At 41.8% G+C, this 22,544-nt stretch overlaps 1 protein-coding gene across 7 annotated transcripts in view; it reads right to left on the bottom strand.

Annotated features, from left to right (window-relative positions):
• The window catches only part of ADAM10 (ADAM metallopeptidase domain 10), a 58,873-nt gene extending 37,544 nt beyond the window's left edge, over positions 1-21,329 (bottom strand). The window contains exon 1 of one of the 7 annotated variants that reach the window (XR_014557926.1): positions 20,841-21,298. Coding sequence is in view for 2 of the 7 variants with exons in the window: in XM_083712588.1 (XP_083568714.1) it covers positions 20,841-20,895 (55 nt within the window). In the remaining 5 variants the exon portion in view is untranslated. Of the gene's footprint in view, positions 1-1,941; positions 2,039-14,794; positions 14,813-16,425; positions 16,893-20,840 lie in introns of those variants that run through there. The other 6 variants (XR_014557927.1, XM_083712588.1, XM_083712592.1 and 3 more) reach the window with 6 other exon arrangements.
• Positions 21,330-22,544: the final 1,215 nt, after the last annotated feature.

Raw genomic sequence — 22,544 nt, 5'->3', positions numbered from 1 at the left:
GACTGAAACACATTGGGCTACCTCTTTACCCTGGCCTGAGACTGTACTATTTTAAATGTTTTTAATTCTGAATTTTGAATTGCTGTAACCTTCCCTGGATCTGCTGGTGAAGAACTAGGAAATTTATTATTACACTAATAAATATTAGCATTTTGAGGTGTGCTCTGTTTGGGGCAGAAGAAAGCCAACAGACTTCCTTTGGAGAGTGAACAGGTTTTAGAAGTGGACGCAGAAGACAAAGGTACAGGTGCTCACCCATACTTGAAGCTGAGAGGAGAGTCACGGACAAATCTCTTTCCATCAGCCGAACCTCTTAGGGGTTAGACACTTCCACTTTAATGAAATTATATTTCTAAGGGGGGAGGGGCAACAGCTCAGTGACCCAGAAGACATGCTTTGCATGTAGAAATCACTAAATTAAATTCCTAGTCTTGGGGCTGAGCAATATATCGCCCAAAACCGGTTTAAAGTCCATAATATGATATTGCTTTCATAATTTTTGTCCTGGCAATGTATCATGGTTTGTGCTATTGAAAAATCACAATGTGGGGAAAACCTTGAAGCCAGCCAGTGCCTCTACACAGCTCCATTCTTATTTCAGACATTGTGATATATCAGTATATTGTGATGATTAGCTAGTGATATATCACACTTTTGAAAACCAGGTATCAACCAGCATTACCCGGCATATCCATTAAAAAAAAAAAAAGTATCAAGTGATGGGAAAGATGTTTGCTTCAGAATCTGGAAGGCCACTACCACAGGTACAGATAAATTATAATCTGGCCTCAAAACAGCTTTCCAAGATTATTTTTTTCCTAAAAATATTGAGAACTAGATTATGCTTGTACTTCTCAGTTTGAATAGACTACTGTATCTACTAAAAGAGTTAACCCGCTAATTAAAAACAACTGCTCAATAAAAATGAAAAAAATGAAAAATCTAACCAGGGTTCGATGACAGAAGAAAATGGAGCTAATATAGTAAGAAGGATTATCGCAGAAAACAAGAGAGACTGTTAAAGAGTGAAAAGAACTAAGGACATTTTTCATGGGAGAATTGAGCTTAAGGAGAACACCAATTGTGAAATGAGGAGGCATCATATGGAATTGAAACAAAGTTCAAATTCAAGTGTGCATTTTCCATCCAACAAGTTTTGAACCAAACACAGGAAGTTTTATAAAAGAAACAAAACTTGTCCAAGTATATGTGCAGCCATATAACAAAGGGCTGTAGATCAGTAGTTGAGCATCTGTTTTGCATACACCAGGTTTCAGGTTCAATCCTCAGCACCTCCAGGTCCCCAGCTTGAAATCCTAGAAGTACTGAGCTAGATAGACCAAAGACAGCTTCCTATGGTCATATATTGGTGGTCAAGGTGCTAGAACACTATTCTTCTCCTGCCCAAATGAAGCCAAGCCCACTGGACATTTGTCTTCCCCAAACTGTCATCCAGAAGCAGCCATTCCATTATGCAGCATCCGAGGGAGAGATTGATAAGTACAGCCAATTTATCAGCTTATCTGAGAGACCAGCAATGTTTGGCACCTCTTCTCCTTGAACTGCTTCCAATCCAATTGATGATAGTAAGAACTTCATGACTAAGAACAAATGCCCAAGTTTGCATTTCCTCCGCCCGTCTCCCAAGCCCTTTTCTTTTTGGGTTGTGTCTTTTAATTTGCAAACCTGACTTACTGATTTTAGCAAACTGCTCTGGGAGCCTTTTCGGTTGTTAGCAGTCTCTGCTTTGGTGGCAGTTGTACGCTTCACTGCCCAGCGTCAGTGACCACTTGCTCCCTAACTGGTCTCACAGCACATGGCCCCAAACATGTGCAAATACTAAAAGGAACCTCGGTTCCCTTACTTCCAGTCAACTGGGGGGACGATACTAGAACATAAGTCTGACACAAATGAATAAGTGGGCCAAAGCAAAATACTTACAAGGCAATATTTAGCAAATATAGTGGTACCTCAGTTTTTGAATGTAATCCGGAAGACCATTCGAGTTCCGAAACGTTCAAAAACCGAGGCACAAAGGGCGGCCTGCAAATTCAATAGAGAAAATGGGGGGGACAACTCACTGGATGCTGTTTGATGTCTGAGGCGCATTTGAAAATGGAAGCATTTACTTCTGGGTTTGCGGCATTTGAAAACCGAAACGTTCGACTTCCAAGATGTTCGAAAACCAAGGTACCACTGAATGAATGAATGAATTAATTTATTACGGTCATAGACCAGAAAAAACAACAACGATAATTTACAAGGGGAGTAATGGTGTCAATTAAAAATTGTAAAATTGTACATAAAAGCAATACACATATGCACACACACACACACACATACACGCACACACGCACTACAATGTATGTATAGACTTAAAAAATGAAGGGGCTTGTCCAGGGGTCAAGTCTTTTACTTTTTTACAGCTAATGCCCTCCGCTTGATCGCAGCCGCAGAAAATTTGGCCACTTTCAGTGTTACTTCTGGGTTTTTATCTCCTAGTAGGATTTTCAGCCGCTGAGATTCAGATCGACCTGGAAATTTCTGAACGATAGGGGAAATAAACAGTGACCTGATATCCCCATAGAGGTCGCAGTGTAGCAACACATGTGAAACCGTTTCCACCTCTTTCAGACCACATGGGCAGACTCGTTCAGCATAGGGTTTGCCCACGTATCTGCCCTTTAGTAAGGCAGATGGCAGTACATCAAATCTGGTAAGGGTAAACGCCCGCCTGTATTTTGCGATTTGTAAATCCAGCAAATATGGTGTTAGATTGAACCCTTTTCCATAATCTTGGATGGCTGGATATTTATCTATCTTGCTCATATGGTCCTGGAGCTCTACATCTCCTATTCGCTGGCTCACCATCCTTTTAGCCTTTTCAAAACCTGAGGCTATAAGTTCTTGTGGGGAAAGCCCCAGGCCCTTCAATTTTTCATAGAGCAACAATCTCCATTTAGACTGGAACGGGTCTAATAGAGTCAATGGAGCCACTCCCACTGGGAAAAATATGAGTTTTAGCCAGAAGTGAATCTTCAGGATCCATATCCTGGCATTGATAGGGAGTTGACCTACCTCCAGCCTAATGGCTGTGTTGGAAACACAGGTAGGTAACCCTAGTAGGGAGCGGTAAAATTTAGTTTGTACAGATTCCAGGGACTTGAGTTTTTGACAATTAAATATCTGGGTGCCATACATCAGTTGTGGAAGTATTTTTGCGACAAAGACCTGGGAGGCAGCAGGAACATATTGACCTCCTTTTCTATAGAAGAATCTTATGATAGCTCTGGAGGATCTTTGCGCATTTGCAATGGAATTCTTAATCTGATGGCACCAGGATCCCTTCTCATCAAAGATTATTCCAAGATATCTAAAGGATGTTACTTGCTCAATAGGTTGGTTATTAATTTTCCATTTATGTCGGAGTTTTCTCTTGGAGAACACCATAATTTTTGATTTAGTGTAATTTATTATTAGGTGTTCAGCTTCGCAATACTCTGTAAGAGCTCGTAAAAGTTTTCTTAGACCCACACAAGAGAAGGAAATAAGTGCCGCATCATCTGCGTACAAAAGGACTGGAATTGGTATATTATTTAGGTTTGGGGGATGAGTACTTGCATCCTCCATCTTTCTGACTAAGGAATTTATGTAGAAATTAAATAGAATAGGAGCAAGAACACAGCCTTGCTTGACACCATGGAAACTTTGGATTTCCTTTGATAGGTTCCCATAACGGTCACATCTAACACGGATCCGAGTATTTTCATGTAGTCTACGGATAAGAAGCAAAAGACGTCTGTCGATGTTTGTGGCACTTAATTTTTCCCAAAGTCTGTGCCGGGGTATCAAATCAAAAGCTGATTTGAAATCTATAAAGGCTACATAGAGGGAGCCTCCTTTCTTTGAGGTGTATTTCTCCACTAGATGTTGCAATACCAGTCCTTGGTCTAAAGTTGATCTATGTGCCCTGAAACCAGCCTGGGCTTCCTTAAGGATGTGTTCCCATTCCAGCCAGTCCGCAAACTTTTCACGTAAGTGAGTTGCGTAAAGTTTGCTAATAATGCTTAAGAGACTGATTGGTCTGTAATTGGCTGGATCAAGTTTACAGCCTTTCTTGAATATGGGAACGATGATTGCCAATCCCCAGTCCTCTGGTATTATTGCTGTTTGATCTATGCTGGTGAATAGGGTGGCAAGGACTGGGGCCCACCAGTCAATATTGGCTTTGAGAAGCTCAGGGGAGATATTATCTGCTCCCGGGGCTTTTCTGTATTTGAGTGCCTGAATAAGCCTCCTGACCTCCGCAACCGACACCGGAGGCCACTCATCACCTGCCGCACACTGTGTTAGTGGCTGTGTCAAAGGCAGAGCTGAATATAGTGATTGGAAAAATGCCTCCCAAGTCCCTGCAGGTATAGTATACTCCACTTCTGAGGAGGTAGATCGCACTCCATTCGCTACCATTCTCCAGAAGGTGGCCGAGTCTCTCTCTCTGGATGCATCTATTAGGCATTTCCATTCTCTTTTCTGTGCCAGGAGTTTTTTGTTTTTAATCAGGATTTTATAATTTCGTTTATCTTCAAACCAGACCGTGGGGAGTTGGGGTAAATTGGCAGATCTATAATTCTTGTATTTTTTCAGTAAGTTTAGCTTCATGTCCTGGCATTCTTGATCAAACCAGGGTTTGGAGTTTTTATATACTGAGGATTGCCTATTTGACCTGTTCCTTTTTTCCTTCAGGGAATCTTGAAGGAGTGAAATTAACTCCTGAAATAAATTTATTTTTAATTCATGGCTTGAGGAAGTTATAAGGTTATCTCTCTTAGTGAGGAATTCCTTTGAGCATAGCCTACTTGAAATTTCCTTATGCAGTTCATCTGTCCATCTAATACGAGAATATCTGAGCTCCAAAGCTGTAGGGCTCGAATATTCGATTTTCTCAGCGCAGGATAAATCCTTTCCCGCAACTACAAGTGCACTTAATGGCAGATGGTCACTGTCTAAGCGCTCCTCCACTTTGCATTCCAGAACTTTGTTTTGAAGATCATACGACACGATTATATAATCAATTGTGGAGGCGCCATTGTTAGATATAAATGTGAATTCTCCGACCTTCTCCCCCTCAGTACGGCCATTCAGTATAACCAAGTCCAACTTATTGACCAAGTGTAATAGGCATAAGCCAGCATAATTACAGCCTTTATCCTTTGAGATTCTAGCTGGTATTGAGTGGGCTTCCTCTATAATGGGGGCTGTTTCATGGAAATGGGCATACAAAGCCTCATCAGATTGTCCAGTTCTGGCATTTAGGTCGCCAGCCACCACTACAGAGGCATCAGGAAATTGATTTGATAGTTTGTCAAGATACTGTTCTAACTGAGCCCAGGTATTTCTTATCAGTCTTTTCTCTCTTTGTGGGGGTAGGTATACGTTAATCAGCAGCAAGCTGTGGGTTCTCCACTGTACCTGCACAGCTGTGGCCAGATGGTCTAGTGGGTCTAGTTTTTTAAATATGGCCCTTAGCCTTGTTGAGATTAAAGTAACTAACCCACCTTTAACTCGCCCCCCTCTAGTACTTAAAAGACCTGGGAGGGAGAACGCAGAAAAGCCATTTAACTCCACTTCGCTTGTGCTCCAGGTCTCCTGGAGAAACACAATGTCATGTCTCTGAATATATTTAGTAAAGGATTGGTCAGAAGCCCTCTTTTGCCAACCTGCAATATTCCAAGTTAGCAAGGTAAGGTTGCACGTTGTCTTGCCAAAAGTTGATCTTAGTCAATTTGCCTTTAAAAGATTTTTAGGGCCTATCTTTTTGTCTATTGATTGAGTTTCGTTCATTTTGGCAATGTCCATAGATGTATTATCGCCCAAGTACTCAATGGAATCGATTGAAGGGTGCAACGTGCTAACATTAGTGATCAGTACTCCTTTTTTTGGCGAATCTACCTTGAGGTGTTCTATTTGTCTAGTACCAAGTTCGTCCTCATCCAGATATCTCATGCTGGTCCAAGAGCACGTTGTGGTTGTCATAGGGATGGTTTCCTTCTTAGATGGTAATTTATTACTGTCCCTTACGCACTGTGTTAGATCTGTTGCTATCAGGTTTATCTCTGCAACTGCAGAGGTATTGTAAAAGTAGTCTTTCATGGTTGCCATAGGGATGGTTTCCTTCTTAGATGGTAGTTTATTACTGTCCCTTGTGCACTGTGTTAGATCTGTTGTTAACAGGTTTATCTCTGCAGTTGCAGAGGTATTATAGGAGTAGTCCTTCATGGGGTCTATCTTGGCTTTTTCAGAGAGGTTCTCTTTCTTTAAATGGTCCGTTGCCGGATCTTTCTCTCTTGCTTTTTCCTGAACATTCATCTCTGTTAGCTTATTTCTAAGGGTCTCCAATCTTCCCAAGATCTCAGATTGGGCAAGGAAAGGCAACAATCCAAACTGATTTATTAATGCCTTTTCTTCTGGATAGAAGTTATCAGTCCCCTCATTAGGCAGTCTCATCTCCTGTCTTAGTTTCAAGGGCCCTTGCTCAATATATTCCAGTTTGTCTTTTGAGTGTCCTCTCTCCTCCTTTGATTTACAAGTGAATCTTATCTCAGCTGTCGTAATATCATCAGGAAGCAAATTCAAACATGTGCTGTTTTCAAAATATCTTGTTACCGTTATCCTTTTCTTTAACAGCAAGTGTCTTGATCTATATATATATTTGGCCAAGTTTTGATCTTTGAAGGAGGCAATCACTCGCAGAGAGTATCCATTATAGAATATGAAATCTACTGAGGTGATGTCATTTAATCTTATTTTCCCTGGCAGCATATCATCTAAAGTATTCACAAAATGCACCGAGCGTTCTTTCTGTGTAAGGAAGCCCTTTGGCTTCGGGTAGTTTAGAAAAGCCAACTTCCTATCTGCCAGTATCAGTTTCCATCCTTTATCCTGGGACAGATCTTGCCCTGCTACTGGCTCATCTTGAGATCTGCCATAATCAATGGTATGGGGTGAGTCTTCTTTAATATTTGTGGATCCTTGAGGTTTCAGCATAGAGCACCCGAGTAGTGATTTCGTTTCCTCACTTGTTTTGTTAGGCAGCAATGGTGTTTCTTTCAAAGACTTCAGCTGGATCTTTTTTTCTGCATCCACACTGTTATTCTCTCTGCTGCCATGTGTAGCAGGTTTGTTAGAGTTTGTTTTTGATTTTGTTGGAATCAGCTTATATAGTCTTTTCCAACATACTTTACATGCACGTCGGTTTATGACAGATTTCCTTGCAGTTTTTATGTTCTTACTTTTCTTTTTAGTTTCAGCTTTCTTCTTATGGGATCTCTTGCTGATACCTCGCTTCTTTTGATTTACTTGAGTAGAAGATTCAGTTTTGGGGGCAGAGACATACAACCCTATGTCCTTTCCTTGGTGTAAATGATTTTCCGCTGATGATCCTTGTGTGCACTTACTGGTTGCTGGTTGCTTTATATGTTCTGGCTCTTGAGGGATGGTTGGTGGATCAGCACCATGAAATTCTGAGCCTTTAGCTTGGAGGGAATAATTTTCCACTAGTGTCAGGAGCAACCCATTTGTTATTGTTAAATATTTTTTCATAGCTGCCAGATCCAGATTTATAGAGAGCAGCCAGTCCTGAGAATAGCAGTCATTGTTTTCCGTCTGGGAGCCCATAGATGAAGTCTGGGTTTTCTGGGAGTTTCGGGTTTCTTCCTGTAACTCTGAAGATAATATCTCAGCCAAGACTATTTCATGGGCCAGGCTCATTGTATTTCTATTTTGGTTGTTATTCTCCGAGTCCTGTATTCCTCTAGGAAAAGTTGAGTGATCTTGAGCAGCAGAGGAAAAGAGAAGAGCCTCATCCTGCTTCAACTCAATCATCTCAGCCATCTTTTGCTCATTTCCATTTCCATTCTCGTTGTCCCTTGTATGTGAAAAGTATTGCGTGATTTTACTCTGTTTCTCAAGGCACTCCTGGAACAATGGGCTTGTCACTATCCCCAGGTCCCTACGTTTCTTTCTAGTAAGTACCATTTGTAAATCTTGTTACCAGTCAGGGGTTATTCTTCCTATTTCAAAAACTTGTCTCTTAGGAAGTCTCTTAGGAAGTCAGAGACTCCACCCAACTGTAGACTAAAGTCCAAATTTGAGGCAAGATTTGGGATAGCTGTTTGTAATGATAGCTTATAGTTCAGAGCATAACACGGGGTTGGTAATAAATTAGCTGTCACCCGTTTTCCTTATTATCGAACAGACTTGAGGAGAGCGGCAGCGTGAGGAGTAAACCCTCCGGACATTAAGATAACAAGGAGGGCTTCTTTTGGAAACAAGCTAAAAGAACTAATTAGAACTATTTAACTACTCTGGAGGAGTTAAAGTATATTAAAAAAGAGTGTCAAAAGTTGGCTCGGTGTCGAGCCTATTTAAAAAACAAGTTTATGAACTTGCCTCAGCTAACCTCCAGAACTCTGCAGCTAGTTCGGCGGCCATCTTCCCTCTTGGATGCTGTTTGATGTCTGAGGCGCACTGGATGCTGTTTGATGTCTGAGGCGCATTTGAAAATGGAAGCATTTACTTCTGGGTTTGCGGCATTTGAAAACCGAAACGTTCGACTTCCAAGATGTTCGAAAACCAAGGTACCACTGTACATTTTTAGTTTTATAAAGAGTTTTGTCTTTTTTTTTTTAAGGAGACAATTCAATGGTTAAGACGCCACCAGTTTTTAGAGTGAACAGCATTTCAGACAGCACTCTTACCAACAATGGCTTTATCATGATACACCATTTTGCTTTGTGGAATTGCAACTTTCCCCCATCCCCTAACTCACCCACCAACAGCAACAGCAAAGTCATCCAAGACCTGGTTCGATAGTGAGCTGCAAGCACACACTGATATGGAACTGATCTAAATAGTAATAAGTGGACATGGCTATTGAGCTTTTTAAAAAGGTTTAGCAACCCCCTTTCCTGATCTCTTCCTCACTTTCTTCCAATCTAGAAAAATGATCACTTTTGTATCTCTTGGCTCTTAAATACAGACAGAGCTGCAAAATCACTCTAGCATTTTTCAAGTTAACCAAACCAAATCATTTGTTGAACTAGTGACGCAAAACCTATGGGTGGGGTGGGGGAAATAATATTCCAACTGATATGAACAGAAGGTTTATGGGGCACCTAATAAAATATCACTGACCAGCACTAAAAAGAAAGAACTAATCCTATGGTTATTCTTTTCTTTACTCAACTTTTTTCTCCGAAAATTGTGGTTTTTATTTCTACATAAAATTTGGGCTGTACGTGCTATTTTTGTTATGCCCAAATTATGTAACCATCACTTTTGTCTACCAAAATGTCAGATTTTAGCTTTTGTTTTATTTTTAACTCCCCCCCCCCCCCCGCCGTTTACCAGCTCAAGCTGCAGGCAGCTCCAACTAAATCTGGATATATTTGTAATAGTTTCAATAAAATTAAAGAAAGCATTTTACCCTACCTTTCTGTAATGTGCCAAAGGTGGTCAATAAAATAATAAATATTTTTAGTAGTAGTAGTACAGTGGTGCCTCGCTAGACGAAAAGAATCCGTTCCGCGATTCTCTTCGTCTAGCGGTTTTTTTTGTCTTGCGAAGCAAGCCCATTGACAGCTTAGCGGATTAGCGCTACAGCTGTCTAGCGGCTTCTAGCGATCAGCTGTTAAGCGGCTTATCAGCGGCACAGCTGATAAGCGGCTTAGCGGCTTAGGAAAAGGGCGAAAAAAGCAGGGGGGAAACCGCGGGGGGGACGCAAGATTTTTTCGTCTTGCAAAGCAACCCCATAGGGAAATTCGTTTTGCGAAGCGCCTCCAAAACGGAAAACCCTTTCGTCTAGTGGGTTTTCCGTCTTGCGAGGCGTTCGTCTTGCGGGGCACCACTGTAGTTGTAGTATTAGCCTCCCCAGCCACTCTGGGCGACTTTCAACAGGATATTAAAAACACAATAAAACATTAAACATTAAAACTTCCCTAAACAGGGATGCCTTCAGATGTCTTCTAAAAGTCATATAGTTTTTGGAGGTGCTCTTGAATATGATTAGAGGAGACCGGTTGGTTGAAGGAATTCAGGTCGGAGCGAAACAGTACAAACTTAAAGCTTTTGCAGATGACCTGGTTTTGACTCTACAGGAGCCAGAATCTAGCACGAAAAGGGTATTACAATTGATTCAAGAGTTTGGTCGGGTGGCGGGATTTAAATTAAACAAGCAAAAAACTAAGGTATTGGAAAAAAACTTAACAGTTACAGAGTCAGAAAGGTTTCAGAAAGAGACAGAGTTAAACGTGGTTAAAAAAGTAAAATACCTAGGGGTAAACATAACAACAAAAAATTTGAGCTTATTTAAGGATAATTATGAGAAATGTTGGTTAGAAATCAAGAGAGATTTAGAAAGTTGGTCGAGATTGAAACTTTCCTTGTTAGGCCGGATTGCCGCTATAAAGATGAATGTATTGCCAAAAATGTTGTTTTTGTTTCAAACTTTGCAGATTGTGGACAAAACGGAGTGCTTTGGGAAGTGGCAGAGAGAAATTTCCAAATTTGTCTGGCAGGGCAAAAAGCCCAGAATAAAGCTTAAGATACTAACTGATGTGAAAGAAAGAGGGGGTTTGTCCTGCCAGACTTAAGGCTGTATTACGAATCAGCAGCTTTCTGCTGGCTAAAAGATTGGCTGCTTCTCGAAAACACTGATGTATTGGATTTGGAAGGCTTCAACAATGCTTTTGGTTGGCATGCATATTTATGGTATGACAAGGCTAAGATTCATAAGGCGTTCAAGAACCATATTGTCAGAAAAGCAGTGTTTAATGTCTGGACAAAATACAAAGACTTATTGGAAAATAAAACTCCGAGGTGGCTTTCACCATTGGAAGCTAAGGCCCGGAAAAGACTCAATATGGAGGCCGAATGGCCAAAGTATTGGGAAATATTAGAAAAAGATGGAGATAATTGGAAATTGCAGAGTTTGGAGAAAATGAAAGATAAAGTGCGAGATTGGCTACATTACACTCAGATTAAAGAAGTTTTTAAACTTGACAAAAAGTTAGGATTCCAGGTGGAAAAATCGAAGTTGGAAAGGGAATTGTTAGAGCCTAAGACTAAGGTACTTTCAAGAATGTATAACTTGCTGTTAAAATGGAACATACAAGATGAAACGGTCAAATCAGCTATGATAAAATGGGCACAGGACATTGGGTATAATATCATGTTTGAGGACTGGGAAAGGTTGTGGACCATGGGGCTGAACTTCACTGCATGTAATGCTTTGAAAGAAAATGTTATGAAAATGATATATAGATGGTACATGACCCCAGTCAAACTTGCAAAAATATACCATTTGTCTGATAACAAATGTTGGAAATGTAAAGAAAATGAAGGAACGTTCTTTCACCTCTGGTGGACTTGCCCTAGAGTGAAGGCTTTCTGGGAAATGATATATAATGAGCTGAAAAAGGTATTTAAGTATACCTTTCCTAAGAAACCAGAGGCCTTCCTTCTGGGCATTGTCGGTCAGAGGGTGTTAAAGAAGGACCGAACATTCTTTATGTATGCAACAACAGCAGCAAGGATACTCGTCGCTAAGCACTGGAAAACCCAAGATTTACCCACACTGGAAGAATGGCAGATGCAACTCATAGACTACATGGAACTGGCCGAGATGACCGGCAGAATCCGAGACCTGGGAGAGGAGACGGTAGAAGAAGATTGGAAGAAATTCAAGACTTACCTACAGAAACATTGTAAATTGTATGAATGTTAAGAAGGATGCTAGATTATAAATAACTTGGCACCATTAAGCTAGGTGAAGTGATATATGAAGATAAGTTAAATTTAAGAAAAGACAAATTTTGGATAATTATTAGGCTAAATTTAAACTTTTAAGGTTTGAATAAATGATATCGAAAATTTGAGACAGAACATTGGAAAATTAGATAATAAGAATGGAAATAAGGTGATAAATTACTGGTTAGATATTTATAAATTAGGAACGCAGGAGCGGGGGATGCGAGGGAGTCCAAAGAAGTTAAGAAAATATGTCATGATATGTGTTATCTTGTTTTCTTTATTTGTATTGTAATTTATAAAAAAAAACCTTCAATAAATATTTATAAAAAAATAAAAATAAAAGTCATATAGTTTTTTAACTGTTTGGCATCTGACAAAAGGGCATTCCACAGGGTGCATGCCACTATGGAGAAGTCTCTCCACCTGGTTCTCTAACTCCATTTCTCGCAGTGAGGAAACTGTCAGAAGGCCCTTAGAGCTGGACCTCAGTGTCTGGGCTGAACAAGGTGGGTGGAGATGCTCCTTCAGCTATACAGGGCCATGGCCGTAGGGCTTTAAAGCAGTGTTAGAAACTCAGGTATATAAACTACGCACCAAATGGCTCCTTAAACCAAGGTTAGAGCCACCAAAAAAGAATGTCTAGTTGCCATTTTGGGGCAAGGCAGCTCTATAGTCTTATTTTTCAAATGATGAACTGACTGTGATTGATTTAAAAATCTGGCTGGTTCTGATAACAACCTTGAGCTAGGTTAAAAACTTTGAGAATTTAACAATATCCTGTCAAGATATCCTCATATATATTGGCCTATTCCTACCTCTTTTTCTTAATGGTGACACAGACCATTCATAACGTAATAATACTCTTCACAACTGTGAGCAGGGCAGAGGAGTAGGGTAAGCAAAGACAAGCTACAACAATTACCGGTAACTATAACGTTGTTCACTGTTCCTGCTCAAGCTGCACAAAAAAGCATTAGGAATCTTTAAATTCATTTTGATTGTACAGATAAAAGGTAACTGATAGAATTCTACAGGATGTGGTATTAGTGTGTAAATACAGTCAAAATCAAATAAGGAGGGTGGACATGTCAGGGGCGTAGCGTGGGGGGGCCGGGGCTCGCGGCCCTGGGCACACAATTTTGAGGGGCGTGAACCAGGCGCCCCCATGCAGGGTTCCCTGTTGCGCCCTGCTTGCTGTCTGAGGTCTCTGGGCCCCAGAACCTGGCCTAGCCTCACTGTCAGGTCCCTGGCAACCCAGCGAGCAGTGGCCTGCTCCTTGCTCAGACGGTGAGCAGGCACAGATGAAGGGAGGGAGGCAAAGGACAACCCTTGCGTAGCCCGGCTCAGTGCTCCTCTTGACGGGCATTGGGGGAGATTTTCCCACCAAGGCCAGTGTTGGCTGGCCAGGCTCCCGTCTGCATGGGTGGGCAGTGCAGCAGAGGCCCCCTTGGCTCTGGTGGCAAGGGCTGAGCTGGCATGGCGGGTTCTGTTTACACTCTGCATTTGGCTGGTGGCATCAGCTAGGCTGGTGCAGCAGGTTTCAATCGCTCTCCACACCTAGCTCCTACCCAGCCTGCACACTCCCACCCCGGGCAGCAGCAAACAATGCTATGCCGCTGGTCCAGGCACAACGTTTGAAATTACTCTATCGCCAGTTTTGCTACTCAGAAGCACCACCTAGTGGCCAAGTTGAGATTTCCAGTCTGGAAATCTTGCGGGTGAAAATCTTGCAACAGATATCTTGCGGGTGGGGGGATTGAAGGGGAACCTTTTCATTGTTGTAGGAAAGTAAGCAAACAGGAAAAGTTTTTTCACACAGTTGAATTAATTGTTTATCTCCTGCAGGGGCGGAGGCAGGGTGAAGTAGAAAGCACATTGTAGTTTGCAAACAAACACAAGCAGGTGAAAGGTTTTTTTCCTGTGCTGCCTGATTATTTAAAATGTTTCTAATTTTTTGCATCTCAAAAGTGAAATGGCTCTAGCAGTAAAGCAGTGCCTCTTTTCTTGTTTACCTTTCATTTCATCTTATACAGTAAGAATATTTTTGCTGGCTTGCTTAGAAGAATAATGGTTTACACCCTTTATTTGGATTCTAGTGCATCGTTTTTTCCAGGAATGCAGGTTGAGCACTGCGGTGGGGAAAGCACATTGGAAATTATGACAAAAAGGAGGGTTGGGGGGGGTTCCTTCCTGTGTATCCCATTTTGAAATTTGATGTTGTGTATCTGATGGTGTATTTGGTGTGGAGGGAGGTGTGTAAGTCGAATAAACATTCTTATCTCTTGAAATAGATAAGAAACACATTCAGGTCTAGTTCTTTGTTCCAGTCTTGCCCATTTATGACAGTGAGTGAGATTTACTGGATGTGGCTTTTCTGTTTTGTGAACCCAAGTCTGCAGCATTCCTAACCTTTCCTGGAGATGAGTTAGCAAAGTCTGCTAATGACACAAAGTTGTTTGGAGTAACTTTTAACTAAAAGAGGCTGTTAGGCACTCCAAAAGGATCTCTCCAAACTGGATGAATAAGCATTAACATGATAAATCTGATCCAGTGTTAATAAGTGCAAAGTGATACACGCTGGGGGGGGGGGGGGAATCCTAACATTACATATATGCTAGTGAGGTCTGAGTTGGTGGTGATTGACCAAGAACTTAGGGTCAAAGTGGATACCTCAATTAAGAAGTTGACCCAGGTTGTGGCAGCAGTAAAATGGAGAAATATATTTTCGGGATCATTAGGGAAAGGATTGGAAACAAACTGGAAATATCATAATAGGTAAAAAAAAAAAAAAAGGTAAAGGACCCCTGGACGGTTAAGTCCAGTCAAAGTTGACTATGGAGTTGTGGCACTCATCTCGCTTTCAGGCCAAGGGAGGTGGCATTTGTCCACAGACAGATTTCCTGGTCATGTGGTCAGCATGACTAAACAGCTTCTGGCGCAACGGAACACCATGACAGAAACCAGAGCACACAGAAACGCCATTTACCTTCCTGCCGCTAGGACAGAGCAATGGGAGCTCACCCTGTCGCAGATTTGAACCGCCAACCTTCTGATCAGCAAGCCCAGCACCACCTGCCTCCTGATATCATAATGGCCTTATACAAGTCTGTGATGCAGCTGCACTTGGAATACTGTTTGCACTTCTCATCACCATGTCTCTTAAAGAATATCATAATGCTGGATTTTTTAAAAAACAAACTGGTGGAGTATCATCCTACTTTTTAAAATATTTGCATGAGTATTCCTGTACTACTTACAGGGAAGTGCTTTCCTTTTCAGAAATAAAAACATTAGAACTTTGAAAATCACGTTATGTGGGCATGACTGTACAGAATGAGACATGGTCCCTCACTGGCAGAAGCTGTGACTTTGCAAAGTGAAAGAAAAAGCTTCTTCCTATTGAGAAGCAGTGTGGTATATGACTGTATGACTAGACACACTAAATCCCCATGAAGTTCACTGAGTGTTACTGTCATATACACGCCTAATTTTAAGCCCCACTGTGCTCTCTGTATGACCTGCTTTGCTATGGCTGGTTACAACCCTCCCAATACCACAAATTGCAAAATAAACCAAATAAATTCTCTATGGAAAAATAAACAAAGTGCCGCTACATGGGGGGTAAGTAGCCATTCGGTTTTTGCACTCATAACCCAGGTTCCAGGGAGCCATGTGGCAAATACCTTTTCTATCCCAGTTTCTAAGACTCCTAATTAGATGGCTATGGGAATAGCAACCAGCAACCAGTATCAGAGGAATAAATGAGCAGCATAATATAATAATTATATTTTATTAAAATTCAAAACTACAAAAAAAATCACATAAACAAAGCATTAAAAAAATTCTTTGGCTTTTTCAACTTCCCCTCCCGTTTTCCATGGTGTTTTTAATTTCTTCCCCTTGCTGCCCCTTATTTTTTCTCCCTTACATCATAACCATCATACAACAATCTCTAATTCCTTCTGTTGCTCATAGTTCAAATACTGCTCACGAATTCATCGTACTATAACATTTCTTTAAATGTTTTGAAAAAGACTTCCATTCTTCCACAAAAATCTAACTTTTCATTAAGCAGCTCCAAAATAGCTTATTCTTTATATACCAGGTTCCACAAAAGTTGTTAAATAGGGATTTTCAGAAAGAACAAGTTTAAAAGCTTCATATAAACTGGCATAATATTTTTGCAAGTATTTTTTAGACAGCCCTGTAAGTCCAACAAGCAAGTAAATACAAAATCTGTTTTAATTCAAAAACAATTAAGGTAAGAAAACTGTCATAAACTTCATAACTTTGGACAACAGTAAGTTGCATATGATAGGAAACAAAAATAAAGAATACTGTGAAGCTGGAATTTTCCAAGATATCAAAATGGTGCCTGGCAACTCCACCATACAAGCAAACACTTGCCTGTCCCTTTAACATAAAGGAGAATAGTCAAAGAAAACCAGACTAACCAAAATGAACAGGAACATTTACATGCCTTGTAAATACTAGCCTCAAGTACATAAGTACTCCTAGATTCATGTAATCTGCAAGAGCATCTACTGTACACATTTCACTTTCATCAACATACCATGTTAAAAAACACTAGAACTTAGGACCAGGAACACACCTTACCTCCCAGCCTGCAACTATCAGCAATTATTACAGATGTCTGTGGTTCAAAGGATATGCAAACTATTGGATCATTTTGCTGACTGCTTGGATGAAAGTTAATGGGTTTCCATTCTCAGCTCAAACTTAGGAAATGCTCCAAAGAATGACCTTATCTTGAAAGTTTTAGTTTCCAGGCATTAAACTAGCCACAAAGTCAAACAACCTTACTTTATCTTATAGCAGTAAACACAAAGCTTGACACTACAATCAGTCAATACAGATATATGAAATAGGGGCCGTGTTGAGATTATATTGTTTCAATGACTGGAAATAAGGGGCAGCAGGCCTCAGACTTATGCTGCCTCTCCTTTTCACCTTATTTAGTACTAATTTATGTGCAAGAGGAAGAGAATTAATGCTTCTGCTTTCACTTTGGAACAATTACAGTTCCATGTTACATTTAAACTTGGGAGAGCTCAGTTTGTTCAAATTAGTTAAACCAAGATCTGAAACCAGTTTGATAATAATGCTTTTTATATAGCCCTTTCACATCACTTTGAATACTTGAAAGCACCATACAAAATGCACTTCACATGCATTATAATCTTCAGCTTCCCAATTCAGATGTAATGTAATATGAAACTGTAGTTAGTTCCAGCATAAAAACAAAAGCTGCCACTCTTTCTCAGGCATAGAGGAAAAAGAGAGAAAGCAGTGTCATGGACAGTTTCAGGTCATCTGAGTCAAAGTTTCGGTGAATATCTTAACCAGGCAAATGTGATGCTGGAATACATCATGTTCCATGTAAAATGCTGAAATAGTTGTAAAGATCTCCTGACTTAATGAATCACTCTCTAGTTAACTAACAAGAATTGAGTTTTTAAAATTACTTTGAATTTTATAAGTTCTGAGCATTGACTAGGGTCAGACAAATTCCAACTCTCATCTACTTAAACAGCATGGGTAATAGTCAAAAATGATGGAAATTGGAGTTCAACAACTGAAGGACTGCAGGTTCCCAATCCTGAACTAGGTTCTGGGTTTTTTGCACTATATGAAGCCACTTTTATACCCATTTTTTAAAGTATACTGGAGACTGCAAAGCCTAAGAAGATGCTAAAATGCACATGCAGAAATGCAATCATGGACTTTCTCTTAGAAGGACAGTAGGTTGAAGTTTACTATATATTATCAAAAAACAAACAAACCAACATGCCATTAACCCTACCAATCATCTCAACAGCATAGGTTATATGGTCTCACAACTAGATTCAGACTTTGAGGAAACAACAACTAAAAGTATGTTGGTAGACAAAGTTTCTTTTCAGTACAGTATACTTAAGATTGCAAATCCTCCAACACTTAATACCACTGACTCTAATTGAGAATTTCTGAAGCAAGGACTGAAACCTTTAATGTGGTGTTATTATTTAAGTGCAGAACAACAGAAGGTTGATAACTGAGTAAGTCTGAAGTGTGCTATCAATCATTTGCAACCACTGGTCTGCACGTACTCATATGTGAACATCCCAAGTCAGTGGTTCTCAAACTTTTTCCTCTGGGCCACACTTTCAAAATAAAAATTTGTTTGCGACACACCCAATTTTTAATTGATAAGAAATACATTGGGGGGGGGAGAAACAACAACTAGCAGTGCTTGATTTATAATACAGAACACAAATACTTTATAATATGATCACGGGACACCCAGAAAGTATAAATCACTGCAGAGTATAAAACAATCATTCCCAAACACTTGATGCTCTTGCTCTCATTTTGAATATATGTCCCTATTCTGCAAATAAAAAAATATTATTCTGATACTATACGACACTTAAATGTTTAAATGTTTCTCCAATTGTCTTTGAATCTTCCCACAACACTCGCCATCCTTTCCCACTACACTAGTGTGGCATGCCACACCCTTTGAGAACCACTGCCCTAAGCAGAAAAAAAACTATTTAACTCACAAAAGCTTCTGCATGAACTTAGTGAAATGTGGTTTACTTTTAAATAGAGCCTTTCCTAGAGTCAGGATCTTAACTGAAACCATACTACACAGGTGATGTTGAAATGTTGGTTAATCTTGTTAATCCACGCCCTACTCCACTTCCTGATAAGAATTGCTCATAACCGAGTTCTATGACATCATCAGGACCACACCTTGTGCCCTTCCAAAGAGGTGCCTCATTTGTGACATACGTTTGGTGAATTAGAGCCCACTTCACAGCTCTCATCAAAAAAGTTTTCACCACAATAACTGTATTTTAAAAGACTTATTTTTTGTTTTTTTCCTAGCAGAGCTGCATGTCTGGAATTGGTAACCGACTGAGCAATTTGTCACCATTCAGACAAAATTATTCTGATTCCAATCTTTGTCAAAGAGCAAACAAAACCAAAACACCCTTCCATGGCAGGATACTATAAGATAAATGTGTTTATTCTGCCTTCCATAATATCAAAATTTTAGAGTAGCTGCCACTACAGCACACAGCAAAAAAAGTCCCCATGTATCTTTAAGACTAATACAATGGTTCCCAATTGGTGGTCTGCTCAACCCACCCACATAACTAAAACTATCATCAAAATTTTCAAAAGTAGTAGGTTCATGACTTGGCCTTTGAAAAGCCACAGTAGTTAGCTAATTGGGAACCACTGGACTAATAGATTAGGCTGCAATCCTAATCTTGTTTAGCTGGTCATATAACCTATTGAATTTAATAGGATTTATTGCCGAGTATTCATTGTTAGGACTGCACTGTATGTCTATGAAAACTTGCATCACAATAAGAGCCCCCCCCCCCCCGTCATCATGTACAGTTCCACAAAAGATAATGACAGAATAAATGTGCTAAGAGCTTTGTGACACTTTAGGGATGTTATGCATAAAGACAAAGCCACAATCCCAAGCCGCTTCTTGAGCACTCACAGTAAGTTGCAATGATGGGGTGAGGACTTCTAATTTTGATCCACAAGAATTGCTTTCTGATTTAAGTAAGCAAAATTATTCAGCTTACTCAAAATATGGATAGTGAACCACAGACAGAATGCTAGCAAAAGATAAAATAAAAGAAGCAGATCTGCCATAAATTACAAGTACTGTAACATTTTAGCAAATCTCAACAATATTGCACTTCCTCTTTTCAGAAATACCTCACCCTGCTTTAGAAACTCATTTAGTGTATCATTCCTTCCAGGTATCAGATACAATACACAACTTTCAGAAGGCCTACTCCCTCCTAGCTCTTTTGACTTGATGCCCAACTGGATCAGACTCCAGGCCTATGACAGTGGTGAGAAAGAGGGATGGCACATCAGGAATTCAAAAAACTCACTGGAAACTGCTCCATACTAGGTGTAAGTGCAGAGGGCATATTTACATGTACCTACCTGCCTTGTTCCCCTTTTTTCACACAACCCCACCCCTCCATTCATTTGAGGCAGCAGAAAGGAGAGGAGAGGAAATCTCAGAGGGGAAAGTCCGATAGGGGGGAGGGTAGAGAAAAGGCAGGAAAGACATGAAGGCATGTATAGACGACAATATTTTTCTAATGTTTTACAGTTATTGGGGGGGGGGGAGTGTGCTACCCCAAAGCAATTACTGTATGCACATAAGACTAAGCGGAGGAGAAACAGTCTCCTCCAAGTGTCACTGTGAAAGAGGCTTACTAGCAAACTGCTTTTAGGGAGTGTGTTTTTTCAATCAAGTGGTATATAAATTTTATCAAAATAATAATAAATAAATCAGCCTGCAAGCTCCATCTTGGGAGTCTCTAAGCTGACCTCATGGCTGCAAGCTTTGCACTTTTCCCCATTACTGTACTTTTATTATTCTGCCTCGTTTCACCTGGGCTTTGTGGAACATATTGTCTAATAAAGAGTTCTAGAGAACTCAAACGACTGCTACACAGTAGTGACATTTTTGGCTGCTTCTAGTAAAAGGATTACTCAACCGTGGGATTTTATTGGTTGGTTTTCCCCTTAATGGGTCAAACGGCCACCTTTGCATATGTGTGTGTGTGTGTATAGTTATACTTTTCATAATTAGTTTCTTCTTTTACGTAGAGCCCGGAGCTGTCCAGAAAAGCAGGAGAGGGGTCGAAATAAATAGTGTGGCGGCCGCAGATAGGAGTGAAAGGAAGAGACAAGAGAGTGTGGAGGAGACTCCCCGCCACCCTCCCTTTTCAAAATGGGCCCAATCCAACAATTGAACCACACCGAAAGAGAACTGAAGCCGCTATCGGGGCAGGGAAAGGAAAGAGCGGCGGGGGACCCAGAACCGGAGTGGAGCGGGAGCCGTGAGGGAAGCTGCCCCCGGGGGCAGGAAGGAACCTCGGCTGCTTCCCGGGGCGAGGGAAGGAGGGAGGGAAAAGGAAGGAAGAAGCGGGGGAACCACTCGCCCTCCTCCGACGCGGCCTAGCCTCGCCTCGCCTCACCTCCGGCTCCGGCCGCCCAGGAGCAAAGCACGACGAGCACCCTCAGCAGCACCATCTTCTCCGCAAGGCCCCGCCGCCGCCGCCGCCGCCGCCGCCTGCCAGCCAGCCAGGCGGCCGCCTCTCCTCCTCTTCCTCCTACCCACAAAGCATCCGCCCCGGCCGGAGGAGGGGGAGGAGGAGGAGCCGAGCGGCGTCGCTGCTGCTGGGGCTGTTCTCCTTCCCCTTCTCCGCCTCCCGTCGGCCTCGCCTCAGGCGCCCACCGAAAGTGCCTCGGAACAAGCTCCCTCGGTCGCCTCAGAGTCCAGTCAGCGCCCGGCGCGCGCACCCGCGCACTTCCCCCCCCCTCCTCCCTCAGCCCTTCTTTCTTCCCCCTCCCGGCCGCCGCCGCTACCCTCTTTCTTCCTCTCCGTGCGCGCGCGCGCCCGGGCGCCTCCGCTCAGCCACTCAGGGGCGACGGAGGTTAGCGGCGCCGAGCACGCAAGCGCTGGGAGATCGCCGGGGAGGCGAGAGGAGGCGTGGCTGTGTTTAGGCCCGCCTCTTCGCCCTCCGGCGGTCGTTGCTTGGGGCCACGCCCCTTACAGTCTCGTGTTTTCTTCCTTTCTTTCCCGCCCGGCACAAGCCAAAAGCCCGCCTCCTGTCTATCACGTGGCCCGGGGTTGTTATTGTTAACTTGAAGGCCTTGGCCGGAGCCGGCTGGCGCGTGCGCAGTGAGTCCCTCCCCTGGGGCGGGAGTGAGGGGCGTTGTTTTTTCCTGCCAACATTGTTTCCTTAAAGGGGAAGGTGGCGGCCGGGTCATGGCTGGGGCAGCGGCGTGCAGCAGATCTAACCCCCGCTGTATTTGCAAATCCTTTCGCAGTGCAATTTCCCCCCCCCCCTTGATATTTGGCCTTTTGGGGAGAAAAACATTCTAGCATCTCCACACAGACACAGAATAAAGACTGAACCAGCCTGAAAAACTGCATGGGAGGATCTCGTCTATGCCGTGATCTTTTCTACAGAGTCTCACAAAGGTTTTGCAAGTGGATCACCTCTAAGCTTTCTGAGGCTTTCCCCCCATTATAGCGTGTGTGGCCTGTTTTTGTTTTAAAGAGACATGCGATAGTAACCCAACCGAAAAGGTTTGGGACCTTACCCATGTAGCAAACCTTAGCTGCTATGCTGAATTGTTAATCTGTTGTTTATGGAGAAATACTGTACTAGTATCATAGCTGTCAACCTTCCCTTTTTTGTGGGAAATTCCCTTATTCCAGCACCGCTTCCCGCTGCTATCCCGGATTGTTAGATATCCTGTAGACTGTCCCCGGGACAGGTGAGGCTGCTGATCCCTTATTTTCGAGGCTGCTGATCCCTTGGTTTCAAATCTGAAAGTTGACAGCTATGCCTAGTATTGAAGCTTACCTGACTCCAGCTTCTTGGTATTAGGGCAAACCGTTGCATGGTATGCTTCCCAAACCAGTGGGATACCACATGGTGTCAGAGTAGGCCTTCACTTTCAATAAACCATAACAGTTTTTCATAGAACTAGAACTGTAGAGTTAGAAGCGACTCCGAGGATCATCTAGTCCAGTGTTTCTCAACCTTTTCCCCATTGTGGCCCCTTTCCAACCTTGTTTCCTTCCTGTGGCACCCTGTCCTACCAGTAGAAAGGTAGCTATCTAAATGTTTTATTTGTAAATAGAACAAACAAAATTATAATTTTTATAA

This window comes from Podarcis gaigeae, assembly GCF_964106915.1.
Source record: "Podarcis gaigeae genome assembly, chromosome: 14".
Classification (NCBI taxonomy): domain Eukaryota; kingdom Metazoa; phylum Chordata; class Lepidosauria; order Squamata; family Lacertidae; genus Podarcis; species Podarcis gaigeae.
Note: the sequence above shows the minus strand (reverse complement) of the source record. Positions and strands in the feature narration are given on the sequence as shown.